The sequence below is a fragment of the Setaria italica genome, chromosome IX (assembly GCF_000263155.2).
Source record: "Setaria italica strain Yugu1 chromosome IX, Setaria_italica_v2.0, whole genome shotgun sequence".
Lineage (NCBI taxonomy): Eukaryota > Viridiplantae > Streptophyta > Magnoliopsida > Poales > Poaceae > Setaria > Setaria italica.
In genome coordinates this window covers 56,809,728-56,829,366 of record NC_028458.1, presented here as the reverse complement: position 1 = coordinate 56,829,366, position 19,639 = coordinate 56,809,728, and the positions used below count along the sequence as shown (strand labels likewise).

The 19,639-nt window shown below is 47.8% G+C and overlaps 4 protein-coding genes across 12 annotated transcripts; 3 read left to right on the top strand and 1 right to left on the bottom strand.

Moving 5' to 3' along the window:
* The first annotated feature begins 3,824 nt into the window (after positions 1 to 3,824).
* On the top strand, positions 3,825 to 7,893 carry LOC101762850 (disease resistance RPP13-like protein 4). 3 transcript variants are annotated; one of them, XM_012842914.2, is made up of 3 exons: positions 3,830 to 4,236; positions 5,660 to 7,390; positions 7,483 to 7,893. In XM_012842914.2, the coding sequence occupies exons 2-3, from the start codon at positions 5,678 to 5,680 to the stop codon at positions 7,510 to 7,512; spliced, it is 1,743 nt and encodes a 580-aa protein (XP_012698368.1). In that variant the 5' UTR covers positions 3,830 to 4,236; positions 5,660 to 5,677; the 3' UTR covers positions 7,513 to 7,893. The 3 variants fall into 3 exon arrangements, with proteins under 3 accessions (XP_004985799.1, XP_012698367.1, XP_012698368.1); XM_004985742.4 differs by having other exon boundaries at positions 3,825 to 4,236; positions 5,660 to 7,893; XM_012842913.2 differs by having other exon boundaries at positions 3,825 to 4,236; positions 5,646 to 7,893.
* LOC101763520 (probable disease resistance protein At5g45440) lies at positions 7,806 to 9,479 on the bottom strand. Its single transcript, XM_004985744.3, has one exon. The coding sequence runs from the start codon at positions 9,125 to 9,127 to the stop codon at positions 7,928 to 7,930; it is 1,200 nt and encodes a 399-aa protein (XP_004985801.1). The 5' UTR covers positions 9,128 to 9,479; the 3' UTR covers positions 7,806 to 7,927.
* A 114-nt stretch (positions 9,480 to 9,593) lies between these two features.
* On the top strand, positions 9,594 to 12,222 carry LOC101763926. Its single transcript, XM_004985745.3, has 3 exons — positions 9,594 to 9,783; positions 9,923 to 10,368; positions 10,469 to 12,222. Exons 1-3 carry the CDS (start codon positions 9,687 to 9,689, stop codon positions 12,146 to 12,148), a joined length of 2,223 nt encoding a protein of 740 aa, XP_004985802.1. The 5' UTR covers positions 9,594 to 9,686; the 3' UTR covers positions 12,149 to 12,222.
* Positions 12,223 to 12,880: 658 nt separating this feature from the next.
* LOC101764336 (probable disease resistance protein At4g27220) lies at positions 12,881 to 17,433 on the top strand. 7 transcript variants are annotated; one of them, XR_001164831.2, is made up of 4 exons: positions 12,881 to 13,237; positions 13,434 to 16,261; positions 16,338 to 16,389; positions 16,525 to 17,433. XR_001164831.2 is itself a non-coding variant. In XM_004985747.3 (2 exons), the coding sequence occupies exon 2, from the start codon at positions 13,447 to 13,449 to the stop codon at positions 16,141 to 16,143; it is 2,697 nt and encodes an 898-aa protein (XP_004985804.1). In that variant the 5' UTR covers positions 12,881 to 13,064; positions 13,434 to 13,446; the 3' UTR covers positions 16,144 to 17,433. The 7 variants fall into 7 exon arrangements, 2 of the variants coding, with proteins under 2 accessions (XP_004985804.1, XP_004985803.1); XR_002676022.1 differs by having other exon boundaries at positions 16,329 to 16,389; XR_001164829.2 differs by having other exon boundaries at positions 16,338 to 17,433.
* The last annotated feature ends 2,206 nt before the right edge of the window (positions 17,434 to 19,639 follow it).

Genomic DNA, 19,639 nt, shown 5'->3' with positions numbered 1-19,639 from the left:
CCTGCTTGCTCGAATTCGAGCCGTCGGATGTGGCTGGTGGTTCGTATGCAATTATTGGCTTCACTCGTTCTCAAAAAAAAAAAATTATTGGCTTCACTCATGGGCTGTTTCAGTTACAGGGCTCATACTTTGCCTTTGTTGGGCTAATTTGTATGCCTGATTCGTGGGCTACAATTTTTAGAATTCACTCGTTTGCTTCTTTGTGGGCTTTTATTATATGGGTCTGATCCATGGGCTATTTTTAAAAAAAATAATTGTTTTTTAACTTTCTCATAGACCTGACTTATATTTATTAATGTTACTAGTAAATACGGGTGGATACCTAATATTTATAATTTAATATGATCATTTAATTTAGGTTGTTATCTTACTATGTCTTTATAGTGAACTTTTAGAGTCTTCATAATTCCCTATCGGGCCCAATGGGTATTTCTTTTACTGTTCTTTCTTTTCCCTGGAATGTGTATTTTCTTTTACTGCATACATAATGAGAGAACCAAAATCTGATCAACACGACAACACGTACAGTATCAAAGAAACAATTTCGTCAAACCATCCTTGTAGACCAGGTTTCTATATAGATAAGATGAAGTTGATTCTTTTAATAAAAAAAGTCGTCGTGCAGTTCATTCAGTTATAGCTTGAATTCTGAATATCTAGCACAGATGCAAATCAGGAAGTCGGCGGAATCAAACTGCAGTGTACATGCAAACATATATGCACAAGAACCAGCAACATATCAACTCATAGTGTAATAATAATAATAATTTCGACAAAGCATCATTGTACACCAGGTATATATCCAGTTATGAGATGAAATTAATTTCCTTACAGAGGTCAAACTCTGAATATCTAGAACAGAAGCAGAGCAAGGAATTTGCAGAATCAAACTACAGTATACACTACCTTTCAGGCAAACTCGCAGCTATTCCTTGAAAACTTGCATGAAATAATACAACAAATGTAGGATTAGCTGAGTACCTATTATATGGTGCCCACCCTTGCTTCCCCTTCCTTTCTTTCTTCAGAGGAAGAAGTAGCTGGTGAAAAAGATGAGGGTCTTGAGGATCAGCCATAGGAGTCAAGCAGCCTGTAGGCTTTGGAACACTGCGTAGAACTCCGCTGTATAATTAAGATTGAGGCTATGACCACTCTTGTAGCATTAGTAGTGTACTTTCTCTTTTATAATCTTATGTAAATTATTAATAAAAGTTGTACGAAATATGGATGTGATACTTTTTGTGAGAAGTGTTCGTATCATCTACTGATTCGAGGAATGATACGAATAGCATTTGGGGTTCCTCTTTAAGGGCAGCCCCCACAAGCGCGGAGCTAGAAACTTGAATTTTGCTTTGTTGGGGATACAATAGTATTAAAATATTCAAAATTTTGTAGTGTAAATTCTAATTATGTTTTGTCTGATCATGAGACTTGAGAGACTACCTTAATTACTATGTACTCGAATGGCAGTGCTATCTATCACCTGTTGTAATGCTTGTGAACCTATTTTCCTATGTTTGTTCCAAATGGAAGGCCGTTTTGATGTTATGTGTGTACTGAGTTTTGATGCCAATGTGTGCATACGGCTATGCTGTGAATGGTTGCTTGAAAACTTAGTTGCCTTGAAGTCATATCTTATGCAGATGAATGTGTGTGCTGTGTACTTGTTGATTTGTCGATAGGCTATCAAGGATGTACTGATGGCTATACATATATTTGCCACAGCTGATCCTTGTACATGCATCAAGGTACTGACATCACCCTTTGACACCATGGGTTAGGGAGATAGTGTCTACATATTTATTAATTATTTTATCTCTCTTCTAGACATCACCTTTTGACACTATGGGTTGGGACCGCCTATACATGCTGCTTCCAGAATTGCAGATTTCTAGAATCAACTCACCTCGAGTCAACTCACCTAGGGCTTGTTCGCTTCAGCTTATAAGCTGGCTAAAAAGCTGAAACGACTGATTTATTATGAAAGGAAAATACTGTTTGGTGACTGATAAGCCGACTGAATAACTTGAAGCGAACACGCCCCCTAGTTTGATTGAGATTTTCCCACTTGTGCTCCCCGCACTTTTCTCACTGCCTGTGCCTCCACTAGGACGTCACGGTCCGCGCACCGCGCTGCCGTGAGCTCCGGGGTGAACGGCATTGTTTGGCGGCCCCGGCTCTCGACCGGCGCGCGTGCCACGAACTCATGCTGCCCGAGAGCGCTTGGTGCCCGTGCGATTCAGGCCTTCACGTGTGCGACGGGATGAACGGCGGTGGCCTGGACTCTTACTTTCGACTGCAACGGCGGTGGCAGCGGAGTTAGCGGCTGGTGAGAAAGCGCCGGCGCGGCGAGGCACTCGAAATTTACAGGCACGCCACCGTCTGCGTGGTGGCAAGGCCCAGCCGGAGGATCCGATAGAGTCTGCGCATCGATCGTAGGAGTTCGCCATCAGCGCGGCCGGACAACCGCGTTCTCACCTCCAGCTCCGGTCAGCAAGCCGGTGGACGGCGGCCGGAAGGGCGGTGGCCGTCGCGAGGGGAGCGCATCAAGCGTGGTCGGAATTTCGTTCACCGTCCGGGTGGGTGGACGGTATTTCATTTACCGTCCACCCCTGGGGTCACAAGAATCGTCTGATTGGGAACGAGCGGCAGGATCTGATCAGGCGGAGGCGAGCGGAGCGTCGTGTGGGCCGATACGTGGCCGAATAGACTCGGCCCAGCTCGATGCCGAGGCTAGGAAAATCAGTTGCCCCGTCCAGTTTGTCGCGGCGCGCCGGCGCGCCAAGATGGACCGCGCGCGGCGCCGGCCGCGAGACCGCCGTGCACGATCATAGGATGACCACCACGACTCCTTAGCGTGTTCGCTTCAGCTGATAAGTCGGCTGAAAAGCTGAAACGGTTGATTTGTTATGAGAGAAAAATACTGTTTGGTGGCTGATAAGCCGGCTGAATAAGCTAAAGCGAACAGGCCTCTTGGTACACTCAGCCTTCAACCGGGATATTCATGACGCCGCGGGCGGCTGATGCCGTTGTTGCCAGGCCGCCATTTCTGACGCCTATCTTGACCCGTCGGAAAATCCCAGCCGGAACGGGTCGAGCTGAATCTGCGAGGCGCCTGCTTTCCGTGCGGCAGGGACGACCGCGTTCTCTCACTGCCGGCACGGCGGCACCCTGATCCGGCGGAGGGCGGTGGGGAGGACAAGTCCGGTGTGGCGGGGGTGGACGGTATTTCATTTACCCTCCACCCCTGGGGTCATGGCGTCCGTCGGATCGCGAACGAACGGCTGGATCCGAGCAGGCGGAGGCGAGCGTTTTAGCGTCGCGTGGGCTGATTTGCGGCAATGGGTCCAGTTTAGTGCTTTGGCCTAGAAAATGAAGCTGGCCATTTTGTCGCTGTCATCTCCAAAAAAGACCCCACCAACGGCTCATTTGGTCGGAGATAATCGGTGGAAGGAAAATGGAGTTTAAAGAAGAGAGATTAAAATTTTATTATTTATTTGGTGGTTACACAAGTTTTAATGGGATGGGGAATAGGAGTTTAAAGGGGCAACTCCCACCCATAGGAGGGTGGAAGTTGGGTGAGAATTTATTTTAAATGAAAGATGAATCCATCTATACCATTTATCATAACTTAAGATATAATTTTCCACATCTAAGCCCTCACATCAAAGGATATCTAATCTTGCTTAAACTCCCGCTCCTAATTTCCTTAAAAAAATAAAAAATGAACTAAAAATCATACTCCATATTACTTTCATGCGCCAACTCTCGCCACTAATTTATGTTGCCCCTTCCCATTAGTTGCGCCAACCTTTCCGTTCGTTTTCCCGCACGACGCACGAGACACGACCGCGACGTCAACCCCTCATCCTCCAAGTAGTACCCGTCCAATTCCAACCTTGTCACGGTTCTTCTGCTCGCTGGAGCGAGAGCGACGGGTAGAAGTTCCGGATCGGAGAGCTCAAGCATATTGTCGCCGTGCAGCCCCGTCGCTGGGCGGCTATTGCATCCAGCAAGCAGATCCGTCGTCTCGGCGTCCCTGAAGGCGCTTCCCCCTTCCCCTGAGCCTTATTGAGCCTGGCTGTGCCCGTATCTCCATCGACACCGAGCCTCCAGGGGCCAAGGGGGGAGTGGTGGCTTCGCGCATGTGATGGCTCTGTAGGCCCTGGCGGCTGGCGTAGAGGAGGCTGTGACCAGTAAACCGCTGGTCCACCGCAACCCTCTGTGAGTCCTCTGGTGAGTTCGTTCATTCCTGCCCTGGAGGCCTGGACGTTTCCTGACGAAACTGGCCTTCCCGTTTTCAGTCACCTCTGACTCTAGCGCATCAAATTTAGAACTCCACCTCCATAGTGACACTGTTAGGTGTATGTATGATATCATGAGTTTTCTATTTGGTGGTACTTAGGTGGACTTGTTAATGCAAGTTCCACGGCCTTGCCAGATTGCCCAATTTCAAATTAGACCGTGTATCAATACTTTACTGTGCTGAAATTTTAGGAAAACCTGTGGAATTGCCTTTGCAATTGTGCGGCTAGATCCAAAATACAATGGCACTCACTATCCAACTTAAATATGCTTGATTAACTTTAAATATAGATATTTTATATGCAGATATGTATATGTGGTCAACAAAATAAGCATTCTTGGATGATATGTAGTTTTGATTGGTGTTGCAATTATCAAGAATTCTAGAGCCAAGTTTATACTTTATGGTTTAACTACATTGTTTAATCCAGATCCACTGACAGAATTATGCATGCATTTGATTTATGTAATTGTCATAGTAATTTCTAGCCCACACAGTGAACTTACCTTTTCTCTCAACCGAGACAAAATTCTGCAAAGCTTGCATTGCATCTTAGTACAATTTACACAACAATGTCACCTGTGCAAACACCAGGATTTCTGCTTCGTATCTTTATGGGAGAAACACAACCTGTGCTGTTTTAGTGTATGGCGAATCACGTTTTCACGGGTACACAAACTGACAGTAATCAAGTTAAACTCGTTGTAAGATTAGAGTAACCATGAAATGACCTGTCTTTATTCTGGTCCTAACAGTCACATGCCTATGCTTTCTGAACTGTGATGACCACCACTCTGCATTTTTTTTATGGTCAACCACTCTGCATTTTGACTCACTCTTGCAACACCTGCTGCTCACATATGCATCCATCGCGTACATGGGTGGACAACTGCTGCGCTTTGCATCTTTGTATGCTCACTGAGACTATGGTTGCTTACTTGCCTCATTAATAGTTGGATGCCAGACTGCAAAGAATCTATTTGCAATACAGCTGCCTATAAACTCCTAGAATTGGCATACAATGGATTACCACTAACTAGATGTCTCTATTCCTGTCTATAAACTTCCTCTGTAAGTAACTAGGCCTATTGGATTGCTAGAAAATATATTAATGCTAGAAACTATAAGTGCTAGAAAACTTCCTCTGAAAATATAAAACAGTGGTATCTCCTAATATTATTTGCTAAAATAACACAATAATACACCATGGAATAGCTTGATTCAAGTTTATAGTCAAGGTTGCAGGAAGAAAAAAGAAGTAGCTAGATTCAGAACATGCATCGTAAAAAGAAAACTTCTACATGTCGTTGAAGCCTGGACATGAGTTTTTCATTTTCAGTGGCTTCCTTGCAGGCGATTGCTGAAACCAGCATGTCGCAGGAGCGGACATTGGAGGAAGTCATTTCTCCATTTTTAGTGCAACTGGAAAAGGCAAGAGTTGTTCCTTTGGATTTAGATGACGATAGTTCACATTCAGACATTACACTTCTGTTTGAAAATATCAAGAAAGAAGCATGTGAAGTGAAGAATATACTGCAGAGAGTGTCTAAATGGGAAAATGAGATTATAGATGACTTTGGGGGAATAGCTCGACATTTGGATGAAATCATAGAAGAAGACAGCCAGCTTGATTCAATACGTTCCAAGCTTCAAATTGTCAACACTGAAATGTCCAAGTTAAAAGATCGAATGCAACTTCCTCTCCATGTTCCTGTGATTAAGCCAGCAGCTCCCACAACCTTGCCTTCATCAGTACCGTCTAAATGGGTTCATGCAAAAGTTTCGGAGCAGTGGAAAAGACTAGAGATTGAGAGGAAAATTCTTGAGAGCTCAACCATGTCTAATTTGCAGCTTAGCTATGATAATCTTGATTTGCAGCTGAAGCTGTGCTTGTTATGTTTCTCTATCTTCCCAGATAATTCCATCATCAGCAAGAGGGCCATGATCCATTGGTGGATTGGCGAGGGGTTAGTAGAAGCCACAAGAAGTCAGACAGCCGAAGATGTCGGGAAGGAGTGCTTTGAGAAGCTGATTGCTCGAGAGATGATTGAACCGGTGTATCAGAAACGCAGCTGTGGTGTCAACCAATGCAAGTTGCACCCTTGGATTCGACGTATGTTGATTACTGTTGCAAAACAAGCACGTTTTTTTGAATTTGATTCGGATGGCAATGCAACATGGGATTGTTCAGCTACTCACCGTGCCTGTCTAGTTGAAGAGCACCAACTGGAAATAGATCTGGCATCACTCAGAAACCCATCACTCAGAAACCTTCTGACAATATTTAATGTGAATGAGCGATACCTCCAATTTGAGAAGAGTTGGTTCTTGGATTTGAGGAAGATTGCGGTTCTCCAACTAGGAAGATGGCACAACTCATATCGACACCATATTGAAGTCGACAGTACCGAATTTTTGGAAAGACTCCAATCATCCAATCAATTGAAATATCTTTGTCTGAGAGGCATCTCTAGAATCACTGAACTTCCTGCCTCCATTGGTGGACTCTCAAATCTCAGGATCTTGGATCTTCATTCTTGTCATAACCTTGAGAGGCTGACTGCAAGCATCACGTCTCTTCAAATGCTCACCCACCTTGATGTGTCAGAGTGTTACTTGCTGGAAGGCATGCCGAGGGGTATTAGCTTGCTTACTGAACTTCAAGTGCTCAAAGGGTTTGTCATTGGTGGTTCCACTGGTAATTACAATTGTCGGGTAGCAGAGTTGACCAGGCTGGACAAATTGAAGAAGCTGAGTGTATATATTGGAAGCAAAGTTACAGTGATAGAAGACGAATTGATTGAGCTTGAGAACATCAAAGGCCTTCGTGTGCTGAAAATTACATGGGCTGTATCACTTTCAAAGAAGGAGCGAGTTCATCAAACTTATGATTCAACATCATTGCTAACTTCACTTTCCCTACCTCTAAATCTTGAAAAGCTAGACCTGCGCTGCTTCCCTGGAGAGAAGATACCAGATTGGTTAAGTCCAAGTAAGCTGTTGCGACTGAAGAGACTCTACTTCACTGGAGGAATGCTAAATACCTTTGGCGAAAAAAACATGTCGGAGGTGTGGAACATTGAGGTATTGCGCCTGAAATTCTTGAATGATTTATCAGTGCAATGGATCCAGGTGCTTGACATATTTCCAAAACTGACCTTTCTGGAGGTCTTCAGATGTATGAAGCTGAAATCTTTCCCTTGTGACAAGGATGGGGTGTGGATGAACTATGACATGCAGGAAGTCAACAAGTAGGAGCCTAGGAGGGAGGGTTGAATTAGTTGAGCTTTTATTATTTACTCTTACAGTGTCACTATATTTGCCTCTCACTATCAGTAACAGTGTTCCATGAAGAAAGAAAGCGGACCAAGCAATAATCCCAGCAATATCACAGAGTACATAAGCACATTGGCCAAGTATTATTGACAGATTTGAGCAGTTCTTAGTTCTTACTGTGCAGATACACCCCCCCTTTTCTCAAATGTTTACGCTGCAAGAATAGCAAAGAATACTGTTTCATTCTGAATGAACACTTGAAGTCACTAGTACCAGATACCACTGGATCTATTATACAGATGCTTTGCCTATTTCAGACTTGCGCCGTTACCAGTGATGATGCGGTCACTCTTGATGAATGAGTTCCTGGCTCGTAGATGTTGATGCTGGCGACGAGAAGCTGCTTCTTGCCAAGATGTCTCCCATTGTCTTGGCCGCCAACGGGAGCCCGCCGCAGGTCTGAAGGATCTCCTGTTTCATGCTGTTAACAGTGGCGAGGTCGACCGTCCCTTTCTCCTGGGAGAGGGCATCCATGAAAATTTCCCAGCAGCTCTCGGTGTCCGTCAATGGCCGCACACGGTGCAAACAGCTCTTCCCCACCATCGCCTCTGCCGCCTGCTCCAGCCGGCTGGTGACGATCACCAGACCGCCTCTATCTTTGGGCAGCCCGAACGCCAAACGTTCCGACCAGTCATCGGCTCTCTGCGGGGCTTGGTGGCCGCCAACAACGTCGGCGTACCAGCGGTTGACGTGCCACACGTCGTCGAACACTATGAGATACCTCTTCCCCTTGAGCTGTTCGTGGACGGCGACCACCAGCTCTGCCAGGCTATTGCTGCCGTCCATGGACAGGATGGCATCCTCCTCGTTTCCAAGAGCCATGAGGATGCCCTGCAAAACTTCCTTGCGCCTGTCTGCTCCGGCGCAGGCGGTGCGGGACATGCACATCCATATCCTGGGGAAGAAGCGGCCTCGAGCGCGCGGGCTGCTGAACAGGAGCTGCGCGAGCGCGGTCTTGCCGCTGCCGCCCATGCCGAAGATGCCAACGCCGTTAAGCCTCCCCGCGCCGCAGTCCCTGAACGCCATGGACTCCAGCTCCGTGAGCTGCTGGTCGAAGCCGTGGATCCTGCTACGCTCGAGCCAAGACGTCGTCCAGCGGTCCAACCCCGCGGTGACGGCGGCGCCGTCCTCCTCCGACGCCGCAGCGTTGCCGTCGGAGTTGTTGCCGACGCACTGGAGGACTCTGCGCCTGACCGCGGCCACCCTCTTCTTGGTCTTGGAGAACCGCCATGCGTCGGGCTGGGTGAAGAACCTCCGCCGGTTCGGGCGGTTGGTGAGCATGCGGCACTCGGCGAGCAAGTCGTTGAGTTCGTAGAGGCACTCCCGGAGCTCATCGGCGTTGGCGGGAGAGACGGCCGCCTTCTCCAGCTCGCCCCTCATGTCGTGGAATTGGGCGCTGAAAGGGAGCTCCGCGGCCACCACCGCCTCCTCCGTGAGGCTATCCACGAACTTCCTGACCAGGAACTGAACGACCTCAACTGCCATCGACGCCGTCGTCCTCTCCCACCGGAGGTGTGGATTATTGACTTCTCAGCTGTTGTTGCAGGCAAGTGCGGACATCAGCGACCTTGCTTAGCGGTTTCACATCAGTCAGTGGAAGCTGGAACCCACTAACGAAAAGCACGAAACGCGTCGCGACTAAACGGAGATCGACTGTGGTCTGTAGCCTGTTCGACAGGACAAGCCATTTTGTTTTGTCCCGTTTCCTACTCATATATGCTGGGCAGTCAGGCAGGGTAAGGGGGTGTTTGGATACACCCCACTAAAATTTATCACCCGTCACATCGGATGTTTGGATGCTAATTAGAAGTATTAAATATATGTTAATTACAAAACTAATTGCACAGATGGAGTCTAATTCGCGAGACGAATCTATTAAGCCTAATTAGTCCATGATTTGACAATGTGGTGCTACAGTAACCATTTGCTAATGACGGATTAATTAGGCTTAATAGATTCGTCTCACGAATTCGCACAGGGTTCTGCAATTAGTTTTATAATTAGCTCATGTTTAGTCCTCTTAATTAGCATCTGAACATCTAATATGACACTACAAAAGTTTATCAAACACACCAATGCTGCCGGCCGACGGCCGCTTCAAAAGAAGAAGAAAGAAAAGGACAAGCCATGGCCACCACAAGGTCAGTCAATGGTCAACGGTCACTCACAAGTGACCAAGTGAGCGCTCCTACTCACATATTGACATGGAGATAGATTGGAGAGAGGAGGGAGAATAGCTCAAGGTGAGTGCTGACCCCAAAGACGACTTGCTTTTCTTAGGACAGTTAGGCAAAGGCAGAGGTGGAAAGTGGAAACTGGAGGCAGAGATGGAGATGAACGGGACGCACATCGTGTCCGCGGAGAGCATGCTGGCAGTGTGGAACGAGTGGGAGATCCGCATGCTCGTGCTCACCAGCCTCGCCCTCCAGGTGTTCCTCCTCTTCTTCGCCGGCATCCGCAAGCGCAACGTCTCAGCCGTGCTGAGCCTGCTCCTGTGGCTCGCCTACCTGCTCGCGGACTCCATCGCCATCTACGCCCTCGGGTACCTCTCCCAGACGCGCGTGCCCAAGGGCGTCGACCCAGAGTCCTTCAAGCGCACCCACCGCATCCAGGCCTTCTGGGCGCCGTTCCTCCTCCTCCACCTCGGCGGCCAGGACACCATCACCGCCTTCTCCACCGAGGACAACGAGCTCTGGAAGCGCCACCTGCTCAGCCTGCTCACCCAGGTATGCGTCGTGCCGTGCGTGCTTTTTAAAATCATGTGCCCTGCCCGCCGCATATTCGAATTAACGAGGCCTCCATTTCTTTGTTCGTACCTCTTAACAGGTTGCCCTGGCCATGTATGTCTTCACCAAGTCGCACCCCGGCGCCGGTATCCTAGCCCCAGCCGTGTTCATGTTCTTGAGTGGTATCGTCAAGTACGGCGAGAGGACATGGGCGCTCAAGTGCGCGAGCATGGACAACCTGCGGAGCGGCATGGTCACGACACCGGACCCGGGCCCTAACTATGCCAAGTTCATGGAGGAGTACCGGTTCACGCGCGAAGCCGGGCTCCAGGCGGAAATTGTCATCGAGCAGGAGCGGCGTGCGGAGGCCGCTGCCGTGACCGTGGGCGTCGCCGAGGAGAGCGTGCCGTACACGACGGTCATCACCGACGCGAGCCGCTTCTTCGTCATCTTCAAGCGGCTCTTCGTCAACCTCATCCTCAGCTTCCTGGAGCGCACCCGGAGTCAGGCCACGTTCCTGCGGCTCACGCCGGAGCAGGCGTACAAGATCATCGAAATCGAGCTGTCGCTCATGTATGACACCCTGCATTCCAAGGCCGCGGTGATTCACACCTGGTACGGCCGCCTGTTCCGGTGTCTGACGCTCCTCTCGACGTCGACGGCGTGCCTCCTCTTCAACGTGCACCACAAGGGTAAACACCAATCGTACAACAGCATCGATGTCTGCATCACGAACATCTTGTTTGGAGGAGCTCTTTGCTTAGAGGTGTATGCCATAGGAATGATGCTCATATCCTACTGGACATACGCCGCTCTGCAAAGCTGCAACTTCCGTTTCCTGAGCAATATGATCTTCCGAAGCATTCAGTATTTCCGCCCGGAAAGCCGGGCGAAGTGGTCCAATCTGATGGCCCAACACAATCTCATCAGCTTCTGCCTCCTGGACAAACCAATCATGCTCACCAAGGTCTTGAGCGTCCTCGGGCTCAAAGCACGCTGGGACAGTTGGATGTACATCCGGCACATCGACGTGTCGCACGAGTTGAAGATCTTGGTGTTCAGGGAGCTCAAGGATAAGACGGTGAGCATCGTGGACGCCGAGAGCTACCGCAAGTTCAGCAACCACCGGGGACAGTGGGCGCTGCAGTGCAAGGGCTACTACAAGGAGCTCGGCTGGAGCGTGGAGGTGGAGTTCGACGAGAGCATACTCCTCTGGCACATTGCCACGGACCTCTGCTTCCACTCCGACGATGACAACGACGCCGCCAAGATCGCTCAGTACGTCGAGATCAGCCGGGCGATATCAAACTACATGCTGTTCCTGCTCGTGGCGCGGCCCTTCATGCTGACGGCGGGCATCGGGCAGATCCGGTTCGGCGACACCTGCGCGGAGGCCAAGAACTTCTTCGAGCGGGCCGAGATGGCGCGCCCGGACGCGGGAGCCGCGGCGAGGATGGTGCTGGACGTGAACGCCGAGATCGCGCCGAGGGACGTGAAGGGGGACCGGAGCAAGTCGGCGCTGTTCGACGCGTGCCGGCTGGCCAAGTCGCTGCTGGAGCTGCAGCCGCACAAGCGGTGGCGCGTCATCCGCGTGGTGTGGGTGGAGATGCTCTGCTACGCGGCGAACAAGTGCCGGAGCAACTTCCACGCCAAGCAGCTGAGCGGCGGCGGCGAGCTGCTCACGGTCGTTTGGTTCTTGATGGCGCACCTGGGGGTGGGGGAGCAGTACAGGATTGAGGCTGGGCATGCCAGGGCGAAACTGATTGTAGAAAAGAATTGAGATTACCACCGAAGGGTAATGTGCTGCCTTGAAAGTTCCTGAAGATATGTGCACATACGTAACATTTTGGACCATGGTCATCTTTTGCGCAAGTGATCTTTTTGATGGGAACGAGGGGTTGTTTGGTTGACCGCTAGAACTCACCACGCCACATAGTTTTAGACCTCTGCTCGATTGGTTCTTAACTTTTTAGCGTGCCACAAGTTTTCAGTAGCTTTTCCCGCTACATGTTAGTCGCGGGATTTTGCCACCATAGGTTTGGTGCATCGCATGTGCGGCGTGACGATTTGAAGTGAGGAACCAAGCAGCCTCTCTTAGAGCAGCCACGATGAAAAGGAAAAGTGATCTTTATAGACCTATATGGCATGGCTCACCATTATGCAAGTAGTCTATAGCAATTCATGCTCATAAGCATATAATCCACCCAATCCACCCACTCTCTCCTCTTCTCTTTCTCCATGTGTTTGGATAAATTTTTTATATGCTAAATGGATCCTAACTTATAGTCCATCCATGGCTTAGCATTATGGGCATAGAAATAAACATAAAGACTACTAACACGTGGTTTATGTACAAAGATCACTTAATTTTTATACATTGTTCATGCCCTTGATGGCATAACATAATAAACCTGATTTTTTTTTTTGAGACTGACGCCCCGGCGACTGGACCTGAAGGTCTTTCCGCGTTTGGCTTTTGAGTTTTGACGCCCACACGGGTGTTTGACTGGTCGACGCGGCGGCCGGCCGGCCGGGCCGGGCATCTCTGCACCCGGTTTTCTACTTCTACAGCCCGCGTGCCAGTGGCCGCTCTCCTGTCCGAGCTCCTCCCTTCCATAGCCGCCCGCCTTTCTCCGAGCTCCCTTGCGGCCTCGCCCCTAATCCAGCGGATGAGCCTGGGTTCTGGTGGGTTCCAGGTGGGATATTGTTCTCCTTCCTCAACTGTTAATTCCTGCATCTCTCCCATTATTCGGCTGCCGGGACGCCCTAGAGGATACGGCCGCGGAAATCGCTGAGGCCGACCTTGCTGCCGCCGGCAACCCTCCCGGCACCGTCATCTCCAGCATCTTTGAGCCGCACAGGACGGCAGGTGAATTATTTCTATTTTCTACTATGTGCTTAGGAGTAATACTTATGTGCTTTATTTTTCTCCCATGTTCACCTGCAATCTAGCGCATGACATTTCACGAACTGCGATTAGAGATGCATCGTGTATAAATATGCTTATCGAAATGAAGAAAACACCACACCAAGTTACAAACAACCTTTTTTTTATTATCAAACAGGAGGAGGAGGACAATGGTGTACTATAGTTGCTTTTCGTACCCAAAGCCGCCAACGAATTTTCCTACCGTGCAACTTAGTGGACTTGCAGACACGGGAGAGTTAATTTCATTTCAAGAGATGCTCGGACTGCTTGTTCGTCCAGATGTTGGAGTAGTTGTCATCGAAGGAATTGGTGGCTCTGGAAAGACATGGGCTGCAAAGGCTGCATACCAGGCAGCAATGACCTCGAACATATTCAATGCATATATCTGGGTTTCACTGTCAATAAGTTGTAGCTTGAGACAGTGTATCAATAAGATTGCAGCATCTCTTTCGTGTGGGGTCAGGGACAATTTGTCTGTAGAAAGAGCTAAGACCATAATCAATGAATATCTCACACAACGGAAGTTCCTACTAGTTCTTGATAATGCTTATTTCACTGAAGAAAGTATCTTAGAGTCCTTGGGAGTTCCTCATCCTCAACGACAAAATCTCGGCTCAAAAGTCTTTGTGACTACAAGAACTACAAGGACACGGGGTGTCATGGACCCAGATAGACTTATAATACCACAGCCTCTCACTTCTGAGGAGTCACGCGACCTACTGCATGAGAAAATTGGAAGGCACACCAATTTTGCACATGACTTGTTCAGCAATTTCTATGGCGTCCCACTCCTAATCATTTTATTAGCTGGGGTATTGTGTGATGCACCAACTCAAGATGTGTTTAGTGACTTGATCGCAAACATGCTTGTTTCTCTAGGAACCTGGGTATCAGTTTTCCACACAATGCAGCGCATGGTAGAATTTGGATATCATCAGCTTCCTAGTGATAATGCACGGCACTGCTTGCTCTACTGCTTACTCTTCCCAGAGGAACAAGGAATTCCAGTCAAAGAGTTAATCCGGCACTGGATAATGGATGGTCTGCTCCAAGAATTTTTTTCTTTTGATGAGGCTAACCATATTGGCAAGGAAATTCTCGATGTTCTCATAAAGCACGGTATGGTATATTTGGAGGATAATGATCATGTACGCATGCATGATGTCATCAGGGAAACTGTGTCAAAATTTGGGAAGGACAAGGATTACAAAGAGCAACGTGACTGGTATTTTGAGAATTCTAGTATTACCAAACTAGAGCATCTTGCCAAGTCTAGCAACAGAGTTTCATTAATGTATACTGAAATGGAATGCCTTCGTGGAAGCCCACGTTGCTTATTTCTTTCATCTCTACTTTTAAGAGGAAACTATCTTTTGAAAGCTATTTCAGAGGAATTTTTTTGCCATATGGGAGCACTAGGGATACTAGACCTGTCATTTACTCGAATCAAAGTGCTGCCACCTTCCATCTCCTGTTTGGCTAAGCTGAGAATGTTATTGCTGATTGGATGTGATCATTTGGAGGAAATTCAACACATAGGCTCATTGGTGCAACTCGAGGTACTGGATGCATCAGGTTGTGTTTCCCTGAAAAGTATAGATCCCAGGTCATTTGACCATATGGTGTTGCTCAGGATCCTTGACCTTTCTAAAACTTCCATCACTTCGTTGACCTCGATTCCAGCACATATGGCGGTTAGCCACCTGAATCTCCCGGGTTGCTCATTTTTTGGTTCTGACTCTGCCCTCCCTTATGGGATGTCAAAAAGTGGTGCTGTTCAGAACTTGCAGCTAGGAAACATTGAAAATTTAACAGATTGGATGGGCATGCTATGGTTGCCTTGTGGACTGATTTTCCAGCTGTCTGGTAGGTTTGGCATGAAAGTATCATCTGGTGTTCACCGGCATAGGAAAACATATGTTTATGCGAGTGATGCCTATTTCTTTAACTGCTTGGAAAAATATTCTCCATTATGGTTTAACTGCTTTCAAAAGTTTCAAATCATCATTTCCCCTTTGATGGATGACCAAACCATGGACATGGATGCCCAAGTAACCGAGACTGATTTCATCTTTCAAAATTCCTGCATTAGAACAACACATTTCATGCATTCCATTGATCTCAATAGATACGTTCAGATAAATGATACTGATGGTGTTCCTTCTGATCTAGACAGCATTCTTTATCATGCCGAGTTGATATCATTAAATAGGTTAACAGTAACCACCCAATTTTCTGATCTGAATATTAAAAGTATGAAAGCAGCAAGAGAACTCTGGATAGAGAATATTGACCAGTTGGAGAGTCTTCTGTTAGCAGACGAAGTCCGGGCATTGTCAGCAGTGGGCAATTTGCACAACCTATGGATCTCCAACATGGAAAATTTAGCATCCTTCTGCAAAGGGGTGGAAGATGTGACTAGTTTCGGTTGTCTGAAGCGTCTGATCCTTGATTGTTGCCCAAATCTCTTATACCTCTTTCCTTCAGAACTACGCTTTCCGAATCTTGAAATGTTGCATATCAGGTTTTGTGACACTTTGGAGAGGGTGTTTGACTGCTCGGTATTGGGGCAGGACGCTGTTCCAAGGTTGCAGTCGCTGCAACTGTGGGAGCTTCCTGAGCTAACATGTGTGTGTGGCGGAGTCTTGCCATCTCTAAAGAACCTCAAGGTGAGAGGCTGTGTAAAACTGCGGAAAATCCCTGTTGGTGTGGATGAAAACAGCCCGCTCGTCATTACGAACGGGGAAAGGCTGTGGTGGGACAATTTAATATGGGATGACGAAAGCATTAAGCGGTGGGTGCTGTTCAGAGGATGGGGGCCCTTGCTACCTCAGTTTTGCAACTGAAGGATGAAAGACAACATCCAGATATTTCCAGCAGATTTTTTGTAAACACAGCAGCATTTGCCAGTCTTCCTATGGTTTCTCAAAGTGCCAATTTTCACCTTGCCGCACGTCATGGCTGGTACATCCTTAACTGTTTAACTGTTTGGAATAGGATTCTCCGTTGTGGTTGAATTTTATTTTTTCAGAAGTTTCAGATTGTCATCTCCCCTTCGTTGGACACTGACACCAAAAAAGAAACGAAGACAGGTATCATCTTTCAGCATTCCTACTTTAGGACAAAGCAATTCGCAATTCCGTTGTTCCCGAAAGATATATGAAGATAAATGGTACAGTACTATCGGTGTTCCTTCTGATCTTGATGGCATTCCTTATCATGCTCAGCTAATATCATTAAAGAGATTAACAATGACGACCCAATTCGGATCTGAATATTAGAGGTATGGAATCAGTAAGAGAGCTCCGGCTAGAGAATTTTGAGCACCTGGAGAGTCTTCTATCAGTGGAATAAGTCCAGACATTATCTGCAATGGGCAACTTGCACAAGCTATGAATCTCCAACGTAGACCATCTAACATGGTGCAAGATATGACTAGTTCAGTGTCTGAAGCACTTGCTCCTCGCAGCTGTCCAAATCTCACATACATCTTCCCTTCGGTACCACGCCTTCCAAACCTTGAAACGTTGCATATCAGATTTTGCGATACTTTGTAGAGGGTGTTTGACAGCTCGGTCTTAAAACTCTTCCAAGGTTGCAAATTGCAGTTGCTGCAGTTGTGGGAGCATCCTGAGCTAACCTCGTTGTATGATGGAGTCTTGCCATCTCTGAAGAACCTGAAGGTGAAAGGCTGCGCAAAAAGCTGTGTAAAGTTTCTGTCGGTGTGTGTGAATGAAAAGTAGCCCTTTTGTAATTCGCAAAAAAATAGCCCTTCTGTAACCACTACCGGGGAACAGCTGGTACAGTTATTATGCGATGACGAAACCAGTGTTAGTTGCTGTTCAGAAATTGGGGGGCCCTTGCAACTGAAGGATGAAGATATATTCATGTGTTTCCGCAGCATTTGTCAGTCGTTCTACGGTTTCTCAGACAACATTTTTTTTTGTTTTGACCTACACCTACCTATATGTCATGGTCGCTACACGCCTCGTACAATTCTCTGAATTGGTCCTGTAGGAAAATTCTGCTATGTGGCTGTACCTTTGAGTCTGTAACAACACGAAGCATAGAGTTTGACTCTGTGTGCTAATAATTGAACAAGGTTTAGCAATTATTTGCTATATATTTGGTCTGTATCAAAAAAGATTCTTTGCATCGTAGATGCAGGATGCAAACTGTTTCTGCGCATAATTGCAACTTCTACTGCACTTTGTTCATCGTGATACCGTGAAGGGATTGATCAGCAGGGATTCTAAAAACAATGTTTAAGGTAGCCATGTGTTAGCTGTTTCTTGAAGTTGTACCTGAGATCTGAATGCGCGGTGGCCTGACACATCGCCCTCCATTTTAGACACGGCGTCTTCGGTCGAGCAACTGCGGGGGTTGCCCTGCTTCAAGCTGACAGTCGCTCTTCGGGGTCCTGGGCCTGAGTTTTGTTGTACTGGGCTTTCGGAACGGCCCACGTAATGAATTTTTCGGTCGAATATCTTGCTGTACAGACGTCAGCCCAACAGACGCCATCTATCTGTCCTTGCAAGTTTAGGCCCGAAACAACCAACATCGATCTGGGAAAGAAGCTGGGCCCCACGGAGATTTTGCGGTTTGAAATTCGGCAGAAGCCGAGCGGTGCTGCAGACTGCTGAGCGCGCTTGAGCAATCCGAGCGGCGGCTGACGGGTGACGAAGAGAAAGAGTGCCCAAGAGCCGGCCAAGACGAAAGGCTGTGTGATAGGATAGGATCACAATCAAATCATACTACTGTCACACGCGTAGCTTGCTCAAGCCAGTGCTTGACCGCGGTATTGGTTTCGGCTTGCTTGGTGTTCTCTCCACCATTATTTTCCTTCCTTTCCCATGCAAGTTGCAGCCCGCAAGCAACGCAACGCCGGGCGGCCAATCAATCAGCCTCAGCTCTCCCCTCCCCGCCCCGTCCCAGCCGGCAGGGACGACGACCGGCGTACGACGGCATGGGACGATGGCGCGTCCGGCCGCCCAACGCCGCATTTACGCCGGGGACGGGCCCAGAGCAGCCGCGGTGTGGCAGGACAAGATTCCCCCGGCCGACCCTCGCATTAACCTCCCCGTCGTCCTCCGGTCTGCAACCGCTAGGACCCCTCGCGCCCCCTCTCTGTCTGTCTCTGCGCGCGTCGATGCGTCTGGCACTCGCAGTCGCAGTGCCGCGCCGCGACGAAGCAACGCGCTCCCGGCCCGGCCTGCCGTCGCCTTGTCTCTTTTGTCTTCGCCGTGCTCCATCGCCACCGGCCGCGCCTCCATGCATCCATGTGCGGCAACCACTACTTCCTCCGGCCGGCCGGCGCCAATTCGATGCAGCTCCCGTTTCAAACGCGCCGCTGCGTGCGAGCTACGAACAGGCTCTCATTTTGGCAATCCAAGGACTTATGGTAGCACTTCTTAATCACGCACAGTATAGTTGGCTACAAAGCCGGTCGAACATGTGAACAAGGGCAAACTTTTCTTGGTTTCGTCTTCTTCACCGAAGGCACTACGCTCCAGATTGTACATATACTTGTCAACTTTGTACGTGTACTGTGTGCACTGCATGTGTAGGCATAATAATACTCCCACGTCCCACTAGCTCGATATATGACACATGAAAAAAAAATACAGAGTTATAGACTCAACCTTGCAGCTAATAACAACTGGCTACAAAATACAGTGCTGGATTATTTTTCTTTCGAGGGTTCAAAATTCAGATACTACCTTAGTTGAAATTAGAGGACACACTTGGTTTCGTTAGGGCAATATATAATTACTCTATTAATACTTTACTATGTGATAAAAAAGTGTAGGAGTAGTCGATAAGAAACTATTTTTGATGAGAATTCATTGACATAAGTTTATGTCACAAAAGTTGCGTATTAATATAGTGATGATTGATCAAAGGCTTATCCTATTAAAATGAAATAAGCGTCATAATTTTGAAGGGAAGGAATAAGGGGGTGTTTGGGAAACACCTGTTAAAGTTTAACACCTGTCACATCGGATGTTTGGATGCTAATTAGGACTAATAAACATAAAGCTAATTACAAAACTGACTGCACAGATGGAGTTTAACTCGTCAGATTGAACGGGAAGCGATTGTGGCCAGGAAATGTCGCCAATAAGCTACTGTTATATATATGTATGGAGGACAGTTACATGATTATTGATACAAACTTGTATGAAGTTTTCTTTCGGATGTAGGTCTGATTGAGCTTAAGACTTTGATTTTTAATGAAAAAACTCATAGATGGGAAAGGGATTAGCCATATTAGACGTGATTTTCAAATGCACTGAGTAGGTAGTGTATATCAAAAAAAAGCACAACCAATCCAAGACAGGT